Source organism: Hordeum vulgare, chromosome 6H (assembly GCF_904849725.1).
Source record: "Hordeum vulgare subsp. vulgare chromosome 6H, MorexV3_pseudomolecules_assembly, whole genome shotgun sequence".
NCBI lineage: Eukaryota > Viridiplantae > Streptophyta > Magnoliopsida > Poales > Poaceae > Hordeum > Hordeum vulgare.
In genome coordinates, this window is record NC_058523.1 from 497,885,031 (window position 1) to 497,908,193 (window position 23,163).

A 23,163-nucleotide genomic window follows, 5' to 3' on the forward strand; every position below is an offset into this window, starting at 1 on the left:
GCAATAATAAAATGGTTATTATCATATTTCCTTGTTCATGATAATCGTCTATCGTTCATGCTATAATTGTATTAACAGGATACAGTAATACATGTGTGAATGAATAGATCACAATGTGTCCCTAGCAAGCCTCTAGTTGGCTAGCTCGTTAGTCAATAGATGATCATGGTTTCCTGATCATGGGCATTAGATGTCACTGATAACGGGATTACATCATTGGGAGAATGATGTGATGGACAAGACCCAATCCTAAGCCTAGCACTAGATCGTATTGTTCGTATGCTAAAGCTTTTCTAATGTAAAGTATCTTTTCCTTCGACCGTGAGATTGTGCAACTCCCGGATAAAGTAGGAGTGCATTGGGTGTATCAAACGTCACGACGTAACTGGGTGACTATAAAGGTGCACTACGGGTACCTCCGAAAGTGTCTGTTGGGTTGGTACGAATCGAGATCGGGATTTGTCACTCCGTGTGACGGAGAGGTATCTCTGGGCCCACTCGGTTGAACATCATCATGAGCTCAATGTGACTAAGGAGTTAGTCACACGATGACGTGCTACGGAACGAGTAAAGAGACTTACCGGTAACGAGATTGAACAAGGTATAGGTATACCGACGATCGAATCTCGGGCAAGTTCTATACCGACAGACAAAGGGAATCATATACGGGATTGATTGAATCCTTGACATCGTGGTTCATCCGATGAGATCATCGTGGAGCTAGTGGGAGCCACCATGGGTATCCAGACCCCGCTGATGGTTATTGGCCAGAGAGGTGTCTCGGTCATGTCTGCCTCTCTCCCGAACCCGTAGGGTCTACACACTTAAGGTTCGATGACGCTAGGGTTATAGGGACTTGTTGTACGAGGTTACCGAAAGTTGTTCGAAGTCCCGGATGAGATCCCGGACGTCACGAGGAGCTCCGGAATGGTCCGGAGGTAAAGATTGATATATAGGACGGATGGTTTTGGACACCGAAAGTGTTTCGGGCATCACCGGTAGCGTACCGGGACCACCGGGACCACCGGAAGTGGTCCCGCGGGACCACCGAAGGGGGGCAACGACCCCGGGAGACTAGATGGGCTAAGTGGGGAAGGGAACCAGCCTCTAGGTGGGCTGGTGCGCCCCCACCCAGCCCATGCGCACCATAAAAAGGGGGAAGGGGGGAACCCTAGCTTAGGTGGGCCTAAGGCCCACCAGAGGGGTGCGCCACCCCTCCTCCTTGCCCTGGCCGCCACCCCCTCTGCCATCTAGGGCTGCCGCACCCCTTGGGATGGGAACCCTAAGGGCTGCGCCCCCTCCCTCTCCCCCTATATATAGATGAGGGTTCGGGGCTGTTTGAGACACGGTTTCATCTCCCTCTCGGCACAGCCCTGCTCCTCTCCCTCCTCCTCTTTGCCGGCGCTTGGCGAAGCCCTGCCGGGAGACCTCGTCTCTCCACCGACACCACGCCGTCGTGTTGCTGGACTTCTTCCCCAACCTCTCCCTCCTCCTTGCTGGATCAAGGTGCGGGAGACGTCACCGGGCTGCACGTGTATTGAACGCGGAGGTGCCGTTGTTCGGCACTAGATCGGAATCGCTGCGAGTACGACTCCATCAACCGCGTTCTAGCAACGCTTCCGCTTAGCGATCTTAAAAGGTACGAAGATGCTCTTACCCCTCTCTCGTTGCTGGTCTCTCCATAGGAAGATCTGAACATGCGTAGGAATTTTTTTGAATTTATGCTACGTTACCCACTCCCAACAATCCTTGGCACAAGTGAAGGGGCGCAAGTGGGGTAGATCTTCAGGAGGAACCGTGGATTGAAGGATGAACAACGTGGAATGATTGTATTGATTGTCCGCCTCTTCTCTTGGAGTGATGTTTCTTGGGTCGTGTGGGTAGAAGCCATGTCCAATGATTCTCCACATATTTGTTGAGATGTGATTCAAATGAGACTTGATGCAAAACACCCAATTAGGAAAATCACCTTTAACAAGCTTAGGATATGGACCAAGGTTATTGATATGCGGTGTAGGGACCGGTCCTCCATAGACCTGGGGAGGAGGAACCGAGGCAAAGGTTCCCGTCCCATTCTTGTTAAGAGGAGAAGAACTTTGAGTACCTTTAGCCGCTTCCTTGGTGGAATTGGCCTTCGACTCCGATGTGGTAGGTTTAACCACCATCACCCACTCGGGAGAATTTTTCAACCCCTCAAACAATTCTTTAAGCATGGAGTTGACTTCGATCGTCATGGACGTCTTGAGTGAGGCCATAGCCTCATTCAAGTCGTCACGTGTGACCGAAACCAACTCCAAGGCCTCGGGCACTTCAGTCGCACCACCACCGTAGTCAAACATACTCTTCGGGTGGTGAAACCCTTAATAAAGAGACGTGGCTCTGATACCAATTGAAAGGATCGATATGGTTGACTAGAGGGGGGTGAATAGGAAACTACATGAGTAACTAGGTGAGCAACCTATATGATGCTAACAATAACACCAACAAGTGCAAGCAAGGTATACACCACCACAATAATAAATACAAAGTAAAGGTAAGAGTTAACCGCAAGTGGAACCGGTGGAGACGAGGATGTGTTACCGAAGTTCCCTTCCTTTGTTATGAAGTACGTCTCCGTTGGAGCGGTATGGAGGCACAATGCTCCCCAACAAGCCACTAGGGCCACCGTATTCTCCTCACGCCCTCACACAATGCGAGATGTCGTGATTCCACTATTGGTGCCCTTGAAGGCGGCGATCGGACCTTTACAAACAAGGTTGGCGCTATCTCCACACAAAGCTTGGAGGCTCCCAACAAGACCACGAAGCTTCACCACAATGGAATGTGGCTCCGAGGTGACCTCAACCGTCTAGGGTGCTCAAACACCCAAGAGTAACAAGATCCGCAAAGGATTAGTGCGGGGGATCAAATATCTCTTGGTGGAAGTGTAGATCTGGGCCTTCTCAACCAATCCCTAGGAAATCAACAAGTTTTATTGGCTATGGAGAGAGATCGGGCAAATATGAGCTTTGGAGCAACAATGGTGCTTGTGGAGGTGAGAGGTGAGCTTCTTGAGGAAGAAGACCCCTTTATATATATAGTGTGGGGGGGATCCAACTGTTACCCCCACTCACAGCACGAGCAGAGTGGTACTACCGCTGCTAGGAGCGGTACTACCGCAAGGTAGGTTCACCAACCACGGTAGTAAAAAGTTACTACCGTGCCTACCATTACCGAGGAAAAGGATGCGCAAAAAAGTTCGAAGGAGCGGTAGTAAAAAACTACCACCGCCGTGAGAGCGGTAGTAAAAAATTACTAGTGTGCAGAGAGCGGTACTACAGCCGGTGGGCGGTAATAAAAAATTACTACTGAACAGAGAGTGGTACTACCGCCGTGCCTGCGATACTACCGCTAGCACCAGCGGTACTACCGCTGGCCCTTTTTGCACAGACAGGGAAAAGCAAGATGGAGCTCCATTGAAGCAAGGGAAAGGTGGTGCAATAGAAATGTGTACGTGTTGATTCCACCCAAACCTTTCCGTCACGGACCCCCTCTTAATAGTACGGCTTTCCTACGACTCAAATCCACCAAAGAGAAACGTAGAAAACCACCATCTTTGAAAGACACCGAGGGGAACCAAATCGTCTTGTGCCTAGTCGTGAATTATTTGAAATGCTCAATGCACACGATTAGTCCGCAGGGGTACTGTCATCAATCACAAAAACCACTTAAGGAGAAATATGCCCTAAGAGCAAGCCTAGTCATGAATTATTTGAAATGCTCAATGCACACGATTAGTCCGCAGGGGTACTGTCATCAATCACCAAAACCACTTAAGGAGAAATTTGCCCTAAGAGCAACTCCAACGGGCCGACCCAAACGGACGGCATATTTGTCCGCTTTTTGTCTGTTTGGGTCGGCCACCAACCCGGCGTCCGCCCTGTTTTAGATTTGGGTCAGTAGAGCGCCCAACGCACCGACCCATTTCATGTGCGCAATCAACATATTTAATAAAGGCCCACGGTCGATCATGCCAGCGGCCATGTTTCATGCCAGCACCATGCCAGCGTCGGCATACAATGTCGGCCTTAAAAATAGCACCACAGTAATGCTGGCATACAATGCCAGTCGGCCGACACACATGCCATCACACAAAAAAGAAGGGACTTGAGTTCGACCACGCCATCACTGCCCCGTGGTCATGCCAGCACACCTGCTGGCATCCAAAAAATATGGCACTCGCCGCCATAGATCACTCATTGTTGAACTTGAGTATGTTGGCCTGCATCTTCTCGAACCACGGCCTCTTCCTTGGTGACACGGTGTTGAGATCCACCTTCATGATGTCCACCCCGGTCGTCATGCTCGCGAGAGCCACTTCTTTGGCCTTGGTCTTGGCGTTGGTGGCCTCCATCTCTAGCATCTTGGCTTGCTTCTCCGCCTCCATCTCAATCATCCGTACTTGCTTCTGTTGGGGAATGTCGCATGGGAAACAAAAAATTTCCTACGCGCACGAAGACCTATCATGGTGATGTCCATCTACGAGAGGGGATTTCCGATCTACGTACCCTTGTAGATCGCACAGCAGAAGCGTTAGTGAACGCGGTTGATGTAGTGGAACGTCCTCACGTCCCTCGATCCGCCCAGCGAACCGTCCCGCGATGAGTCCCACGATCTAGTGCCGAACGGACGGCACCTCCGCGTTCAGCACACGTACAGCTCGATGATGATCTCGGCCTTCTTGATCCAGCAAGAGAGACGGAGAGGTAGATGAGTTCTCCGGCAGCGTGACGGCGCTCCGGAGGTTGGTGGTGATCTAATCTCAGCAGGGCTCCGCCCGAGCTCCGCAGAAACGCCGTGGCGAAGTTGTCTCAAATCAGCCCTAAAACCTCCGTATATATAGGTGGGAGAGGCGGGGCCTTGCCTTGACACTCAAGGAGCCCCAAGGGGGTCGGCCGAGCCAAGGGGGGGAAGTCCTCGCCTACCAAACCGAATCCAACTAGGTTTGGAAGGTGGAGTCCTTCTCTCCTTTCCCACCTCCTCTTCTTTGTTCTTTTCTTTTTGATTTTCTTCCTATGGCGCATAGGGCCTTCTTGGGCTGTCCCACCAACCCACTAAGGGCTGGTGCGCCACCCCCAAGGCCTATGGGCTTCCCCGGGGTGGGTTGCCCCCCCCCCCCCCGCCCGGTGAACACCCGGAACCCATTCGTCATTCCCGGTACATTCCCGGTAACTCCGAAAACCTTCCGATAATCAAATGAGGTCATCCTATATATCAATCTTCTTTTCCGGACCATTCCGGAAACCCTCATGACTTCCCTGATCTCATCCGGGACTCCGAACAACATTCGGTAACCAACCATATAACTCAAATACGCATAAAACAACGTCAAACCTTAAGTGTGCAGACCCTGCGGGTTCCAGAACTATGTATACATGACCCGAGTGACTCCTCGGTCAATATCCAATAGCGGGACCTGGATGCCCATATTGGATCCCACATATTCTATGAAGATCTTATCGTTTGAACCTCGGTGCCAAGGATTCATATAATCCTGTATGTCATTCCCTTTGTCCTTCGGTATGTTACTTGCCCGAGATTCGATCGTCAGTATCCGCATACCTATTTCAATCTCGTTTACCGGCAAGTCCCTTTACTCGTTCCGTAATACAAGATCCCGCAACTTACACTAAGTTACATTGCTTGCAAGGCTTGTGTGTGATGTTGTATTACCGAGTGGGCCCCGAGATACCTCTCCATCATACGGAGTGACAAATCCCAGTCTCGATCCATACTAACTCAACGAACACCCTCGGAGATACCTGTAGAGCATCTTTATAGTCACCCAGTTACGCTGCGACGTATGATACACACAAAGCATTCCTCCGGTGTCAGTGAGTTATATGATCTCATGGTCATAGGAACAAATACTTGACACGCAGAAAACAGTAGCAACAAAAAGACACGATCAACATGCTACGTCTATTAGTTTGGGTCTAGTCCATCACATGATTCTCCTAATGATGTGATCCCGTTATCAAGTGACAACACTTGCCTATGGTTAGGAAACCTTGACCATCTTTGATCAACGAGCTAGTTAACTAGAGGCTTACTAGGGACAGTGTTTTGTCTATGTATCCACACATGCACTGTGTTTCCAATCAATAAAATTATAGCATGGATAATAAACGATTATCATAAACTAATAAATATAATAATAACTAATTTATTATTTCCCCTAGGGCATATTTCCAACAGCTTCTCCGCCTCCATGTCAAGCCTCCTCCTTTGGATCTCCAAGAAGGCATTTATTTGCTCTTCTCTTTCTTTGTCGGCACTTCTCCTCCCTCGAGTCCTTCTTGGTGATCACGCCCTCCACAGTTGCGATCAAGGCGATCAACGCTGCATCCCGCTTGTCCACCTTCTTGGAGTTGGTCTTCCCCCTCGGTCGAGCCTTCTCGCCATTCCCAACCTCCTCCACAGCTTGCTTCCCACCATGCGACTTGAGGCCAACATATTGTGCCTTGAACTTCTCCTCGTCTTTGATCACCCTAAAGCAATGGGAGAGGTTGAAGCACTTGCCATTGCGTTGAGGTCGATGGTTGTGGGTGCGGGCGTGGAAGGCGCCACCACGCTCACCACGGGCAAGCACTCCCCCGAGAGGCGGGAGGCCTATGGGTAGACGTGGAAGCCGGGCACCGGGTTGCAAGCCGGCGCGCTGGGCGACTCGGGCAGCAGCGCCCGAGGGAAGGCGGATGAACCAGTGCTGACCGCGGGGGACACAACGGCGTTGACGAGGCTGTGCTGGCTAGGGTTGAACCCCAACATGGAGAGCGCCTCCCTCATTACCACCGCGACGTGGGCGTTGGTGACCTGCTGCTGCGCGGCAGCCGCCGCGATGGATTCATCCCTCGAGCCTGCCGCGTGCCTCCGGTCCTTCCTCTTGGCCGACTCCTTTGCCCGTTGTTCGGCCGTCAGCACCTTCTTCGGCTTCGGCGCGGCGGCCTTCCGGGAGGCGCGAGGCTTCCCTTTGTCGGACGCGAGGGAGGCCAGGTCGGCGGTGGCGTCGAGGTCGAGGTCGTCGTCCATGGCGGGCGCGGGGCAGGAGCGGACGTGTGGCGGGAGGCGCGCCGGCGGGAGGTTTTTTTGGGGGAAATGGCGGTGGAAGCCACCGACCGACGGGCCCGGGGAGAGGAGTAGGCGCGCGTGCGGGCGTCCGTCTCGTGTCCCCGCCGATGAAAATCCGGCCCAAAATTGGATCGGGAATGGATCGCCAGGCGGACGCCAAGAGGACGCGCGTCCGTTTGGGTTGGCGCGTTGGGCCGACTTTTGTGTCCGCGGCGACCCAAACGGACGACGACGTACGAAATGAGTCGCCCCATTGGAGTTACTCTAACACCATGGATCTGAACAGCTAGATCTATTTGGCGATGTGATGGTGCTCACGACGGCATACAAAGTATCAAACCTGGTGTTGGATCTCGGCAAACTTTAAGGTGGTACGGGAGTGCCTTCTCTCTTCGCCATACCTCGTATGGGGATTCTTCCTTCATGTTGGTATGTGTGCAACATATCTTTGCAACCTGTTCCCTAGGAACACCCATGTTGACTTTTTGCAAGCGTGTGTATGTCATGCCTTTTGCTGCTCCTGTGGCCCATAGTGGTGTGTGTTGTTTTTAGAAATTATGGTTCGGTCTTTGATCGCTCTTTAGTGACTAAATTTCTTTGGCGGTGAGGTAAACTGAGTTTTTCATGGGTTGACTAAGAAGGTGAAGTTGAAAGACTTTGGATACTACGATATACTATTTTTTCTGATTGTTTTGAGTTTTTCAAAAAATGTATTCTTTGATTGATGTTTGTCAGATATAATGCAAAACCGTAATGTATATGCGGGCACTTTAATTCCGCATTGCTAGCACATAAAGAGTTTGGTTTCGATAATAACCCGGACAGAAGGTTGGAGTGCGGGTTATTTGCACGGTTCCGAAGGGCTGAAAGTGAGCAAAAAGTGCAGGCGAGGCCCACAGTGCAGTAGCACGCGATCTGCAGACCGACTCGGTCGTCGGGTGCTTCTGGGGTGGTGGCCGGCGGCTCGCTGGTGCGAGATGCCGGGGCGGCGGCCTCGGGAGGTGGTGGCTGCGATCTTGTTGCGGAGTTCTCTCCCTAGTCCCTACACACCCTCAGATACAGTTCTTCGGGTGAAAACCTTAGGCCCGGTTGGGTCGGACGACGGCGTCGACATCGTCGCTTCCTCCTTGGGGGCGTCGTTTTGAAGAGCTTTGGATCTTGTTTGCACTCTCCAGGGGCTAGACGCTCGTGACATTGCAGTCGGCTGGGGCTCGTCCGACAATGTGGATGATCTGCGCGGCTTCTTGTGTGGCATTGATGGCCCCTTCAAGCGGAGTAGGATTTGCTGTTGGGTTCTGGTAGTCGGTCTCATCCGGCGTGCTCGAGGGGTCGCCGTGCCTCTCTTGTCTGGAGCTGTTTAAGGAGGAACCTTGCGGTGACGATGACGTGAAGACGGCTGGTCGATTCTGGCGCTGGCTCGGCGCAGGTCCAGTGTTTTTTATCCTATAATGCTCGCCGGCTGAGTCGAAGCTGCCTGGTCACCGACGTGTGTGGTGGACTATTTGGCGTTGTCCGATGCAGGCCTCTACGCTCGTCTGCGATGGAGGTTACATCGGTGGTCGTTGATGGTGAAGTTGGAGTCGCCCTCGCGGAGGCGTGATGACGATGACGCCGGATTACAACCTTGACGAAGCTCTTCCCCTTGGCGGTGTGTGTGCGTTCTTGTGTAGGTTTCCAGGTCGCCCTGTTTGCCTTGTTTTGGTGGGTGCATTGTGACTATTTTAGCCCGGTTTTCCGATTATTAACCGGACAACTCTCTTCGACCTATTTTAATGAGATGGGTACCTAAAGAACCGCGTTTCAAAAAAAAAAACTATAGACACCTTTCCATTCTTGTGGCAGTGAATTCATGTTCGTAATGGAATACTCCCTCCGTCCTATACCATCCTATAATGATATAAGACATTATTACATTTAATATATGAGTGTGCGTAGTTCAAGTTCTTGACCAATTCACCAAGCAATATTTTGGTTGCTTTTGACGGATTGCTTACTACTATGTCCATGGATTGGATGTCAACATGTGTAGGCATCATTTGTTAATATTGGACAAATTCATTCCATCATTTTCTTCTTGTTCTTTGTCATAATGCCCATTTTGGGACGACGACATCACTCTTTCCTTTCTTTGGTGCTACCTTGTTTCTTCAACGGATGGGGCTGGGGTGTATAATAACCTTTCTTTTCAGTATGCCCGGAAACAACTTCTAGCTCAATTTAGGATCAAAGGTAGGAACCTCATGTGTAAGGATAAAGCAAGGGAATTGATAGAGAAAATTATAGACGTAGGCAGGATAGGCAAATTGATAAAAAGGATAGAGATCATGAGTATAGTGGATGTAATAACGGATGGGAAATTTTGGAACCTGAGTGTATATACACCCTATATGCAAAAACAAATTAGCAATTCAACAACTTTTTTTGAAATATTTTTGATATTTCATTGTACTTGTGAGAAAAATTTCATAAAAAGAAAATTACACTTTGACTTCTTTTCAAAAAAAGACAATTTTTTGGTCAAAACAGTGTGAATAGTGACCTATAATAACAAAAAAATTGACTTTTTTGCCCAGATGTTGATGTTGACTTTTTTTATGAAAATTTATATACTAGTGCAAAACAAAGTCAAGTTTAATCTAGAAATACTTCAAAATTATTTTAACTTTTTAATTAATTATCAAAATATATTTTTCATATAGGACCCATAGGAACCAAAGTGTATTTTCATATAATAACTTCTTATATTATGGGACAGAGGAATTGTCTCTCTAGTCCAGCAATGTACTCTAGTACGAGCATCACTGTAGATCGGATCAATGGACTCGAAGATCATGTGCACGTCGGTCATAAGTAGGGCGGCGCCCGATCCGTCCAACTTCATAGTATAATCAGATCAGGTTAGTTGTACTTTTCTGTAGCGATTTGGTTTACTTTTAAACTAATTTCATCTTTTGCGGGCTTATGCGGAACCCCGCCCTGCATCCCTAGTCATAAGTCCACTGCAATAGAATATCGAATCACCTCGAGTAAAAGGCAATCTAATGATGGTTGGTAACCTGGCACATTCATGATTCATTCATCTAGCTAGTGATGAAAAATCAGAGCTCTTTTTCACGGCCTAGCTTGTCAATCGTTACAATAGACCATGGCAACTCTTGGTCTTGCAAGACTTCGTGGTAGCTACACATCGCATACACATAGTTTGGTCTGCGCGTGACTCTTGCATGATGCCGTTCCCAGATTCACATCAAAGAGATTACGGATGGCACGCTGGGCACTGGACAGGTGCAGCCTCTTCGGCACACTTCCTTTTTATCCTTTTGTACCCTTTCTTTTTGGAGTTTGGACCAAATGTCGGGATGGTTTATTTGATCGGGCTTTTCAGTTCTTGGTCATGTTTGGATCCTCTAATTCGGTTAGATGTTAGAGTTAGATTCTAACCCTGTATTAACCCTGAACTAACTTTAATTAAAGAGGTGTTTGGATGGCATGATTAGATTGTCAATAAATACACTTTTTCAATCATTTGACTCCTTTAACCAGGATTTGGTGTGCTGGAGGTAGAGGGAAAAGTATCTTTTTCTTGATCCCACCCAACTCTAACCTAAATAAGCACCTCTTGGTTGTGTTAGTTCTATTGAGTGGGTTAGATGGATCTAACCAACTTCAATCCTTCCGTTTGGATGTTTTGAGGTTAGTTCAATCCAATCTAACCAACTATAACTCTAACCCATGGATCCAAACAGGACCTTTCTCCCACTATATAACTGTCAGCCGCCACTTGATTCTACCCACGTCACTGGCTATTACTTTCTTTATTTTATAAAGCAGTCGTCATCGGTGACACTAGAGTAAGGGAAAGTGCCCTTTTGAGCTCGAGCTCAAATGCACACGCATGAACAGTAAAATCAAAAACAATTCAAAAACATTTAAAAAAAATCATTTTTTTGTGGTGAACTTTGTCAAAAGTTCTGAGTGCTTGCAATTTTTCATCATTAGATAACATTCGACTAAGACATCACAAAAATATATATTAATATTTCAAAATGCTTTTAAAAGTAGCATTTTCAGAGCGTCATATTTGTTTTTTTGTCACGCCTTACTCGAATCATATCTAATGCTGAAACTTTGCAAGCACTTAGAACTTTTGCCAAAGTTCATCATAAAAAAATCAGAATTTTTTTGAAATGTTTTTAATTTTACTGTTCATGCCAGTGCATTTGAGCTCGGACTCAAATACTCCACGTCCGTGCATATGCTTCTTCATATCCTCATCTCCGCCAGGATCTGGAGAGGGGGTCGTGGGTTGTGTGGTTGTCGATAGGGCGCGACCGGTGTGGATCAGAGGAGGCCGTGGGTTTCACCTTTCACGAGATGGGGTGGGGTGTGGTTCGAGTTGGACAGAAGGTTGGAATGCGGGTTATTTACGCGGTTCTGAAGTGGCACGCGACCGACAGACCGACGGGAAACGTTTGGCCACAGCGCGTCGGCCGAACGCTTCGGCCGGTCGCGCGTGACCCGCGCGCTGGTTTGTCAGTGTATGCAATAATTTTCTATTTTTGCTACAAGCGTGGTAATTTTTGCTACAATCATTTTCTATTTTTGTTACAATTTGTTCATTAAAAAGCTACATCGACGTTTGGTTGCAACTCGAGTTTGTTGAATTTTTTGCTACAACCGTGCTAATTTTACTACAACCGGCATCATTTTTTGCTGCAGCCGTTCACTAAAAAAGTTGCATACACGTTCGTCAGAGTTGCAACCCGAGTTCATCGGATTGTTTTGCTACAACCTTTTTTTTTATTTTGTTACCACGCATCATCAGCTTTATTTTTTTGCTACAATCCCGTAGATATTTTTTTCTATAATTAAATTTTTGTTGTAATCGTTGATAAAAATTATTACATCGTGGACAAAATTTATATTGTATTGAAAAAAATTGCTGCATGATAATCTAACGGTGCGGCCCGTGTAAAAAAGAAAGACGTAGCGGATCGGACAGCCAGCGCCTCGCCGATTGAACGATTCGACCCGCGGGCGGCGCAGAGCATTGCCCCAGACCGACTCGGTCTGGAGTACTAGACCTATTTAGTGCCCGACCCTCCCCACGATCGCTAGATAAAATACTCCGACGCCCCTCGCCCCGCCCTAGCCATAACGCCTCGCCGCCGGTGCCACCCGCTCGATCCTCGCCAACGCCTCATCTTATTCGCCGCCGCTGGACCGTTCTCCGCTGCCGCCTGCAAGCTCACAAGACCAGATCAATTGCCCTTATCTAACCAAAATCGCATCTTTTGTCTCCGGTTTGTATAGGATGCCTAAGCGAAGATGGCAGGGCGACGAGGTTCAGCCCAACTACCACGACCGCGGCGCTATCAAACCCAAGAGCATCTATCTTGTTCTAGATGACTGGCACGGGGGCTTCACCATTCGCAAGCTTGATGCTGACAGTCCTGACCTGAGCGCGCCCCCTGTCTTCCGGCTAGCGTCGCCTCTGAACAACCATGCCATGGACTTTGCCGCTCTGGGCAGCAACATTATAGCCACCAGCAACCAATGTGCTGCAACTCTAGTCTTTGACACGGAAGCAGACGCGCTGGCCATCGGCAATCCCCTCCCGGATGCACTCCTCAGTTCCCTCAACTTCTTTGTCACAGCTGACGACATGTTATTTGCGTTTGCCTACTACTTCACGTCGCGGCCTCCCTCCTTCGAAGTCATGACCACCGCCAAGGAGGACGAGGTGCGCTCTTTGTGCCCAAGCACTGACTGGTCCTGGAAAAGCATCCCGGCTCCCTTCACCAAGCATCAAAGGATTGTATCCTACGCCCTTCACCGGGACAGACGCACCATATTTGTGTCTGTGCATGACCGAAATGGCAGCGGCACCGGCACGTTCTCCTTTGACAGCGAGAACCGTGAGTGGAGGCGCCATGGGGAATGGATGCTCCCTTTCCACCGCCAAGGTTACTTCGACGCAGACCTAGATGCATGGGTTGGGTTACACCCGGATGGCTACATCTGCTCCTGCCAACTTCCCCCCCTAAGCACCACCACCACCATGCAGCAGCCTAGCTGGAAGATTTCCTATGAGCAAAACCTGTGGAGCCCAATACATCAACCGTCTAAATCCGAAGGGGCTAGTCTCACATACTTGGGCAACTCCAAGTTTTTCCTTGTTGATTGCGACGTGGCAGATGGATTTGAGTTCCAGGATGCCTTTAATGACCCTCATGGCTTCGTTCTCAACATGACCACGTTTCGTCTCAAGTACAATCATGAGGGCAAGCTGAGAATCATCGACAGAAACACTACCTCTTGTCCTGTCTCTAGGCAACTCTCGTCTTTTTCTCCCGTAGCGTTCTGGATGTAGCTAGCAAGGGAAAAAAATGCACCTTCTGTTTTCATTTATTTAGCTGTATATCATGCATACCAGCTATGTGTGTAGCTATGTGTGTCTGTCCTATCTGTAAATAACTCCCTCCACTTCTATATAAGGCCACTTTGTAAATTGGTGTAGCTTTTACCATCGTTTTGAGCAACAAGGTATGCTTTTTGTGGCATGTAACATATATTTTATTGCTCAAATCGGTGATCGAAGTTATACCCAAGTTATGAATTGGCTTGTATAAAAAAAAGAGGGAGTATGATTTGAATCAATAGAACGCAAACTGGTTATTATGTGGAAACTTTCAGAGATCTTAGTTGTCAATTCTACAAATGCAGAAATCGATCGATGCATGCCTGCCTATAACTATGAGTTTCAGAAACTTATGATAATTTTTTGTAATGATAAATATATATGTGGATTAAAATATATCATCTTGATTAATACAACTTACATATTTTGATCTTATCCGCCATCACAAAAAAGAAATAATGTCTCTGCAGTTCTCTCTTGCTTTTTCGTGGGAGCGCTTTCGCAACCCGTGTCTCCTCCGGTTCGCCCCCCATACGTGGGAGCCGCTCGGCCGACCTCGGTCGCCTTTCCTTCACCACCTCGGTGGATGACTTCACCGACCGCTTCCAGACGTTGGTCTGCCATGCACCTGACGTCACGGCTCGCCAACGCGCCGAGCTCTTCGTCGGCGGCCTTCCCGACCACATCCGCATCGACGTCGAGATGCGCGACCCCCAGGACCTGCAGACGGCCATGTATTACGCACGCGCGTACGAGCAGCGCGCCAACGCCCTGCAGCAGGCGTTCCCGGGCCACGACACGCGTCCCCCACCCCGCCCCGGCGGCCGCCACCCCGACACGCCCCGCCCTGCCGGCCGCTACTGCGGCTGCCCCCGCGCCGACAGGTACCTTCCGGCGCTTGACGTCGGCCGATCAGCTCGAGCGACACCGCAAGGGCCTGCGCTTCAACTGCGACGAGCCGTATGCGCCGGGCCATACGTGCGCCCGCCTGTTCTACTTGGAGACCCTCGACGACGCGGAGGTGGAGGCCCTCACCGCGGAGCTCGACGCCACCACACTCTCCGAGGCCGGCGTCACGACCTACGGGCCGGTCGACGCGACCGCCTTCGTCGTCTCCCTTCATGCCATGGCTGGCATCAAGACGGCAAAGACGATGCTGCTTCCGGTGACGATCAACGGGGAGCGTCTCACCGCGCTCGTGGACACTGGTTCGACGCACAACTTCCTGTCCGGGGACGCCATGCGCCGCCTCGCACTCCAACCGGTGGGGTCGGAGAAGTTCAGCGTCACCGTCGCCAACGGGGACCGCCTTGCTTGCCCAGGGGGTGGCGCGGCAGGTTCCCGTCCTCATCGGCGACGAGCCGTTCTTCATCGACTGCGTCGGCATCGACCTGGGCTGGTACGACTTCATCCTCGGCATCGACTTCCTGTCCACTCTCGGCCCCATCCTTTGGGACCTCGATGTGCTGTCCCTCATCTTCTGGCGCGAGGGCGGCCGTCGCGTTCAGTGGCAGGCATCGGCGGCTCCGGCACCGTGACTCCACAGCTCAAGTTGATGGCGTCCGCACTGGACGAGGCACATCCCCTCCTGGCCGACCTCCTGCAGCAGCACAGCGACATCTTCAACGAGCCACAGGGCCTCCCTCCCGTGCGGCACTGTGACCACCGCATCCACCTGCTGCCGGACACTGCACCTGTAGCCGTGCGTCCGTACCGGTACCCTCAGCTGCAGAAAGACGAGCGCGAGCGTCAGGTGGCGGTCATGCTCGCGCAGGGCATCATCCGGATTTCAACATCGCCGTTCTCCGCCCCGGTGCTCCTTGTGCGCAAGCCCGACGGCACATGGCGCTTCTGCATCGACTACCGCGCCCTGAATGCCTTGACGTCCAAGGACAAGTTCCCCATCCCCGTCGTGGATGAGCTCTTGGACGAGCTACACGGAGCGCGCTTCTTCACCAAGCTCGACCTTCGCTCGGGCTACCATCAGGTGCGCATGCACCCGGACGACATCGAGAAGAGGGCGTTCCACACTCATCATGGCCACTTCGAGTTCCTGGTGATGCCGTTCGGCCTCTCCAACGCGCCGGCAACCTTCCAGGCCCTGATGAACGACGTGCTCAGCCCATACTTGCGCCGCTTTGTGCTTGTTTTCTTTGATGACATTCTCATCTACAGTGCATCTTGGGCGGAGCATCTACAACATGTGGCCATCATCTTCAACGAGCTTCGAGCGCATCGTCTTCACCTCAAGCGCTCGAAGTGCTCGTTCGGCACGACCTCCGTCCCGTACCTGGGGCACGTCATCTCGGCGGACGGAGTAACGATGGACGCGGACAAGGTCGCCGCCGTTGCCGCGTGGCCGATCTCACGGTCACCGTGGGCGCTCTGCGGCTTCTTGGGCCTCGCCGGCTACTACCGGAAGTACATCCGGGACTTTGGCCTCATCGCCGCGCCACTGACGCGTCTACTTCGACGCGACGCCTTCTCCTGGGACGAGGAGGCGACTACAGCATTCGAGGCTCTCAAGCGGGCGCTCACGACAGGACCCGTCCTCCAAATGCCGGACTTTGATATGCCGTTCATCGTGGACTGCGACGCCTCTGGCATCGGCTTCGGCGCCGTCCTTCACCGGGGCGAGGGACCGCTCGCCTTCTTCAGCCGCCCCTTCGCCGCTCGCCATCACAAGCTCGCGGCCTACGAGCGCGAGCTTATTGGGGTGGTTCAGGCGGTGCTCCACTGGCGGCCTTATATTTGGGGCCGGTCATTCCGTGTGCGCACGGACCACTACAGCCTCAAGTTCTTGCTGGACCAGCGCCTCTCCACAGTTCCGCAACACCAGTGGATCAGCAAGCTCTTTGGCTTTGACTTCACCGTTGAGTACCGCCCCGGCCGTCTCAACACGGTCGCCGAAGCTTTGTCCCGCCACGACACTGAGGATGTCGCGGACGACGTCGCCATGGCTGGCACTATCATGTGCATTCGCTCCGGGCCATCTTTCGCCTTCATCAACGACATTCGCCGGGCAACTTCGACGGCCGTGGACGCCCAGGGCCTGCGCCAACGCCTTGACGCCGGCGAGCTAGATGCGCCCTGGCGCTTGGACGAGGGGCTACTCCTACATGGCCGCCGCATCTTTGTGCCCGACCATGGCGACCTGCACCACCAGGTCCTGACCTTGGCGCACTCTGCAGGGCACGAGGGCGTGCAGAAGACTCTCCATCGTCTCCGTGCTGATTTTAACTTCCCCGGTGATGGCGCGATGGTCCGCGACAGGGTGCGATCGTGCGTGACGTGCCAGCGGAACAAGACGGAAACACTACGACCCGCGGGTCTACTGCAGCCGCTGGACGTACCCTCTCAGGTGTGGGCGGATATTTCCATGGACTTCATCGAGGGCCTTCCCAAGGTGGGCGGCAAGTCCGTCATCCTAACGGTGGTTGACCGCTTCTCCAAGTACGCGCACTTCATCGCCCTGGGTCATCCATATACAGCCGCCTCCGTGGCGCGGGCCTTCTTCGACGGCATCGTCCGCCTCCACGGTTTTCCTCGTCCATCGTCAGCGATCGTGATCCCGTGTTCACGGGACATGTCTGGCGGGATCTCTTCGACTGGCGGGCGTGAAGCTCCGCAAGAGCGCGACGTTCCACCCTCAGACAGACGGACAATCCGAGGTGGTCAACAAGGTGATCGCCATGTACATGCGTTGTGTTACTGGTGATCGTCCACGAGCTTGGGTGGACTGCTTGGCGTGGGTGGAGTACTGCTACAACACCTCCTATCACTCCGCCCTGCGCACCACGCCTTTCGAGGTGGTCTACGGGGGCCCGCCTCCGGTGATGCTCCCTTACGAGCCTGGGACGGCTTGGTCCGAGAGGGCGGGCGACTTACTCCGCACCCTTGACGACATTCTGGCTGAGGCACGCCAGCGTCTTCTCCAAGCACAGCAGCTGGCTCGGAAGTACTACGATGCTCATCATCGCGAGGCGGAGTTCACGGTGGGCGATTGGGTGTTGCTGCCCCTCCTCCACAGGACCACGCAGTCTCTCGACCCGCGCTCCAAGCGCAAATTGGGACCTCGCTACGCTGGTCCCTTTCGTGTGCTGGAGCGTGTCGGCACACTCGCATACCGCTTGGAGCTGCCAGCTGGTTCTCGCCTCCACGACGTCTTTCATGTCGGCTAACTGAAGGCCTACCGCGGGGACCCTCCTGCAGCGACATCGGCCCTTCCTCCTACTTCGGATGGCCGCCTCCTTCCAGCTTCCGCACAGGTGGCGAAGGTGCTACAAGCGCAGCAGCGTCGCGGCGTCTGGCATGTCTTGGTACAATGGACCGGCCTGCCAGACGAGGAAGCGACTTGGGAGAAGCTCGACGATTTCCGCCAGCAGTTTCCAGATGTTCTGCTCGAGGACGAGCTGTTTGAGAAGGCGGGGAGAGATGTTATGACCGGTACAACGTACCAACGGAGGAGGCCCAATGGGCAGGGTTAATTACGGGCTTAGCCCAAGTTATCTTACCTATCTTAGAGTCCAAGTTATATTATAGTCCAAGTTATCTAGGGTTTAGTGGAGGCTGTCCTCCTATATAAACACATGCACCCTTTCGATATTAAGCAGACAATAAACAATATATTCTGTTGTCGTCTCCCTCAGGAGACGAGAGCCCCAAACCCTAGCCGCCTCTCTCTCTCTCTCTCACGCCGCGACGACGCCCAACCGCCGGCGCCGGCGTCCCCAACCTCGCAGCCCGCACTTCCACCCCTACAACCTACGTCCGAGACCTGGTAGAACCCTAGCCTCTACCAATTTGGTATCAGGTAGCTTGGGTTCGATGAGTTTGTCGGACCTTCCCACCACCACCGCTGCCGCCACCACCGCCTTCCCCGCCACCTCACAGCAGCCGCCGCCGCCGCAACACTCGCCGCCGCCGGCCACCTCAGGTCCGGCCGCCTCCGGTCCCGTGGCCCTGGCGGCCGAAGCCGCCCCCGTCCTCTCCCCAGCGGAGATGTCCTCGGCGATCCGCGACCTCAACCTGGCGGTCTCGAACCTCCGGACTTTCCTCCAGGCTCCATACGCAACCCCGCCACCACCGCCTCCGCCGGCGGCGCCCTTCGCGCCACTGCCCCCGGCGACTGTCGTGCCCCAGGGTCTGCCGATCACCCAGGTCCGGTGGCCGCCGTCGCCGTCCCCGCTACCGACGTGGATTGACACGCCGACCTACACGACGGCGCCACTACAGCCGACAGTGTTGCGGCCACCCGCCCCCACCTTCGGGGGTGTCGACGGGTACACTGATCCGTACGCCGGGAGCTCCGTGGTGCCGCAACACTCTCCTTCCGCCGCGCTGGGTCGTCACGAGGGCACCTTCGCGGCCTCGCCACACGTGCAACAGCCACCCCGCTTCACCAAGCTGGAGTTCGCCACCTACGACGGCACCGTCGACCCCCTGAACTGGCTCAATCAGTGCGACCAGTTTTTTAGGGGGGCAGCGGACCATGGCGTCCGACCGCACGTGGATCGCCTCCTACCACCTCTGTGGCGCCGCCCAGACTTGGTACTACGCCCTCGAGAAGGACGAGGGCGGGATGCCTTCGTGGGAGCGATTTTGCAACCTTTGTCTCCTCTGGTTCGGCCCCCTCATACGTGGGAGCCGCTTGGCCGAGCTCGGTCGCCTTCCCTTCACCACCTCGGTGCAGGACTTCGCCAACCGCTTCCAGACGTTGGCCTGCCATGCGCCTGACGTCACGGCTCGCCAACACGCCGAGCTCTTCGTCGGCGGCCTTCCCGACCACATCCGCATCGACGTCGAGATGCGCGACCCCCAGGACCTACAGACAGCCATGTATTACGCACGCGCATACGAGCATCGCGCCAACGCCCTGCAATAGGCGATCCCGGGCCACGGCACGCGTCCCCCGCCCCGCCCTGGCGGCCGCCACCCCGACACGCCCCACCCTGCCGGCCGCTACTGCGGCTGCCCCCGCGCCGACAGGCACCTTCCGGCGCTTGACGTCGGCCGAGCAGCTCGAGCGGCGCCGCAAGGGCCTGTGCTTCAACTGCGACGAGCCGTATGCGCCGGGCCATACGTGCGCCCGCCTGTTCTACTTGGAGACCGTCGATGACGCGGAGGTGGAGGCCCTCACCGCGGAGCTCGACGCCACCACACTCTCCGAGGCCGACGTCACGACCTACGGGCCGGTCGACCCGACCGCCTTCGTCGTCTCCCTTCATGCCAAGGCTGGCATCAAGACGGCAAAGACGATGCTGCTTCCGGTGACGATCAACGGGGAGCGTCTCACCGCGCTCGTGGACACGGGTTCGACGCACAACTTCCTGTCCGGGAACGCCATGCGCCGCCTCGCACTCCAACCGGCGGGGTCGGAGAAGTTCAGCGTCACCGTCGCCAACGGGGACCGCCTTGCTTGCCAGGGGGTGGCGTGGCAGGTTCCCGTCCTCATCGGCGACGAGCCGTCCTCCATCGACTGCGTCGGCATCGACCTGGGCTGCTACGACTTCATCCTCGGCATCGACTTCCTGTCCACTCTCGGCCCCATCCTTTGGGACCTCGATGTGCTGTCCCTCATCTTCTGGCGCGAGGTCGGCCCTCGCGTTCAGTGGACAGGCATCGGCGGCTCCGGCGCCGTGACTCCATAGCTCCAGTTGATGGCGTCCGCACTGGACGAGGTGCGTCCCCTCCTGGCCGACCTCCCACAGCAGCACAGCGACATCTTCGACGAGCCACAGGGCCTCCCTCCCGTGGGGCCCTGTGACCACCGCATCCACCTGCTGCCGGACACGGCACCTGTAGTCGTGCGTCCGTACCCGTACCCTCATGTGCAGAAAGACGAGCTCGAGCGTTAGGTGGCGGTCATGCTCGCGCAGGGCATCATCTGGATTTCGACATGGCCGTTCTCCGCCCCGGTGCTCCTTGTGCGCAAGCCCGACGGCACATGGCGCTTCTGCATCGACTACCGCGCCCTCAACGCCCTGACGTCCAAGGACAAGTTCCCCATCCCCGTCGTGGATGAGCTCTTGGACGAGCTACACGGAGCGCGCTTCTTCACCAAGCTCGACCTTTGCTCGGGCTACCATTAGGTGCGCATGCACCCTGGCGACATCAAGAAGACGGCGTTCCGCACTCACCATGGCCACTTCGAGTTCCTGGTGATGCCGTTCGGCCTCTCCAACGCGTCGGCGACCATCCAGGCCCTGCTGAACGACGTGCTCAGCCCATACTTGCGCCGCTTTGTGCCTGTTTTCTTTGATGACATTCTCATCTACAGTGCATCTTGGGCGGAGCATCTACAACATGCGGCCATCATCTTCAACGAGCTTCGAGCGCATCGTATTCACCTCAAGCGCTCGAAGTGCTCGTTCGGCACGACCTCCGTCGCGTACCTCGGGCACGTCATCTCGGCGGACGGGGTAGCGATGGACGCGGACAAGGTCGCCGCCGTCGCCGCGTGGCCGATCCAGCGGTCACCGCGGGCGCTCCGCGGCTTCTTGGGCCTCGTCGGCTACTACCGGAAGTACATCCGGGACTTCGGCTTCATCGCCGCGCCACTGACGCGTCTACTTCGACGCGACGCCTTCTCCTGGGACGAGGAGGCGACTACGGCATTCGAGGCTCTCCAGCGGGCGCTCACGACAGGACCCGTACTCCAGATGCCGGACTTTGATATGCCGTTCATCGTGGACTGCGACGCCTCTGGCATCGGCTTCGGCGCCGTCCTTCACCGGGGCGAGGGACCGCTCGCCTTCTTCAGTCGGCCCTCGCCGCTCGCCATCACAAGCTCGCGGCCTATGAGCGCGAGCTTATTGTGCTGGTTCAGGTGGTGCGCCACTGCCGGCCTTATCTTTGGGGCCGGTCATTCCGTGTGCGCACGGACCACTACAGCCTCAAGTTCTTGCTGGACCAGCGCCTCTCCACAGTTCCGCAACACCAGTGGATCAGCAAGCTCTTTGGCTTCGACTTCACCGTTGAATACCGCCCCGGCCGTCTCAACACAGTCGCCGACGCTTTATCCTGCCAAGACGCTGAGGATGTCGCGGACGACGTCGCCATGGCTGGCACTATCATGTGGATTCGCTCCGGGCCATCTTTCGCCTTCATCAACGACATTCGCCGGGCAACTTCGACGGCCGTGGACGCCCAGGGCCAGCGCCAGCGCCTTGACGCCGGCGAGCTGGACGGGCCCTGGCGCTTGGACGAGGGGCTACTCCTACATGGCCGCCGCATCTTCGTGCCCGACCATGGCGACCTGCGCCACCAGGTCCTAACCTTGGCGCACTCTGCAGGGCATGAGGGCGTGCAGAAGACTCTCCATCGTCTCCGTGCTGATTTTTACATCCCCGGTGATGGCGCGATGGTCCGCGACTGGGTGCGATCGTGTGTGACGTGCCAGCGGAACAAGAGGGAAACACTACGACCCGCGGGTCTACTGCAGCCGCTGGACGTACCCTCCCAGGTCTGGGCGGATATTTCCATGGACTTTATCGAGGGCCTTCCCAAGGTGGGCGGCAAGTCCGTCATCCTCACGGTGGTTGACCGCTTCTCCAAGTACGCGCACTTCATCGCCCTGGGCCATCCATATACAGCCGCCTCCGTGGCGCGGGCCTTCTTCGACGGCATCGTCCGCCTCCACGGTTTTCCGTCGTCCATCGTCAGCGATCGTGATCCCGTGTTCACGGGACATGTCTGGCGGGATCTCTTTCGACTAGCGGGCGTGAAGCTCCGCATGAGCACGGCGTTCCACCCTCAGACAGACGGACAATCCGAGGTGGTCAACAAGGTGATCGCCATGTACCTGCGCTGTGTTACTGGTGATCGTCCACGAGCTTGGGTGGACTGGTTGGCGTGGGCAGAGTACTGCTACAACACCTCCTATCACTCTGCCCTGCGCACCACGCCTTTCGAGGTGGTCTACGGGCGCCCACCTCCGCCGATGCTCCCTTACGAGCCTGGGACGTCTCGGTCCGAGACGGCGGGCGACTTACTCCGCACCCTTGACGACATTCTGGCTGAGGCACACCAGCGTCTTCTCCAAGCACAGCAGCTGGCTCGGAAGTACTACGATGCTCATCATCGCGAAGCGGAATTCGCGGTGGGCGATTGGGTGTGGCTGCGCCTCCTCCACAGGACCACGCAGTCTCTGGACCCGCGCTCCAAGCGCAAATTGGGACCTCGCTACGCCGGTCCCTTTCGTGTGCTGGAGCGTGTCGGCACACTCGCATACCGCTTGGAGCTGCCAGTTGGTTCTCGCCTCCACGACGTCTTCCATGTCGGCTTACTAAAGGCCTACCGCGGGGACCCTCCTGCAGTGACACCGTCCCTTCCTCCTACTTCGAATGGCCGCCTCCTTCCAGCTTCCACACAGGTGGCGAAGGTGCTACAGGCGCAGCAGCGTCACAGCGTCTGGCATGTCTAGGTACAATGGACCGGCCTGCCAGAGGAGGAAGCAACTTGGGAGAAGCTCGACGATTTCCGCTAGCAGTTTCCAGATGTTCAGCTCAAGGACGAGCTGTTTCAGAAGGCGAGGAGAGATGTTATGACCGGTACAACGTACCAACGGAGGAGGCCCAATGGGCAGGGTTAATTACGGGCTTAGCCCAAGTTATCTTACCTATCTTAGAGTCCAA

At 54.5% G+C, this 23,163-nt stretch overlaps 1 protein-coding gene across 1 annotated transcript; it reads left to right on the forward strand.

Moving 5' to 3' along the window:
* The first annotated feature begins 12,421 nt into the window (after positions 1-12,421).
* LOC123402639 lies at positions 12,422-13,541 on the forward strand. The gene has a single exon (XM_045096570.1). It carries the CDS (start codon positions 12,422-12,424, stop codon positions 13,478-13,480), a length of 1,059 nt encoding a protein of 352 aa, XP_044952505.1. The 3' UTR covers positions 13,481-13,541.
* The last annotated feature ends 9,622 nt before the right edge of the window (positions 13,542-23,163 follow it).

Bases quoted from the DNA above. Each gene is read 5' to 3' on its own strand.
- LOC123402639 (XM_045096570.1), top strand. From the start codon at position 12,422: ATGCCTAAGCGAAGATGGCAGGGCGACGAGGTTCAGCCCAACTACCAC.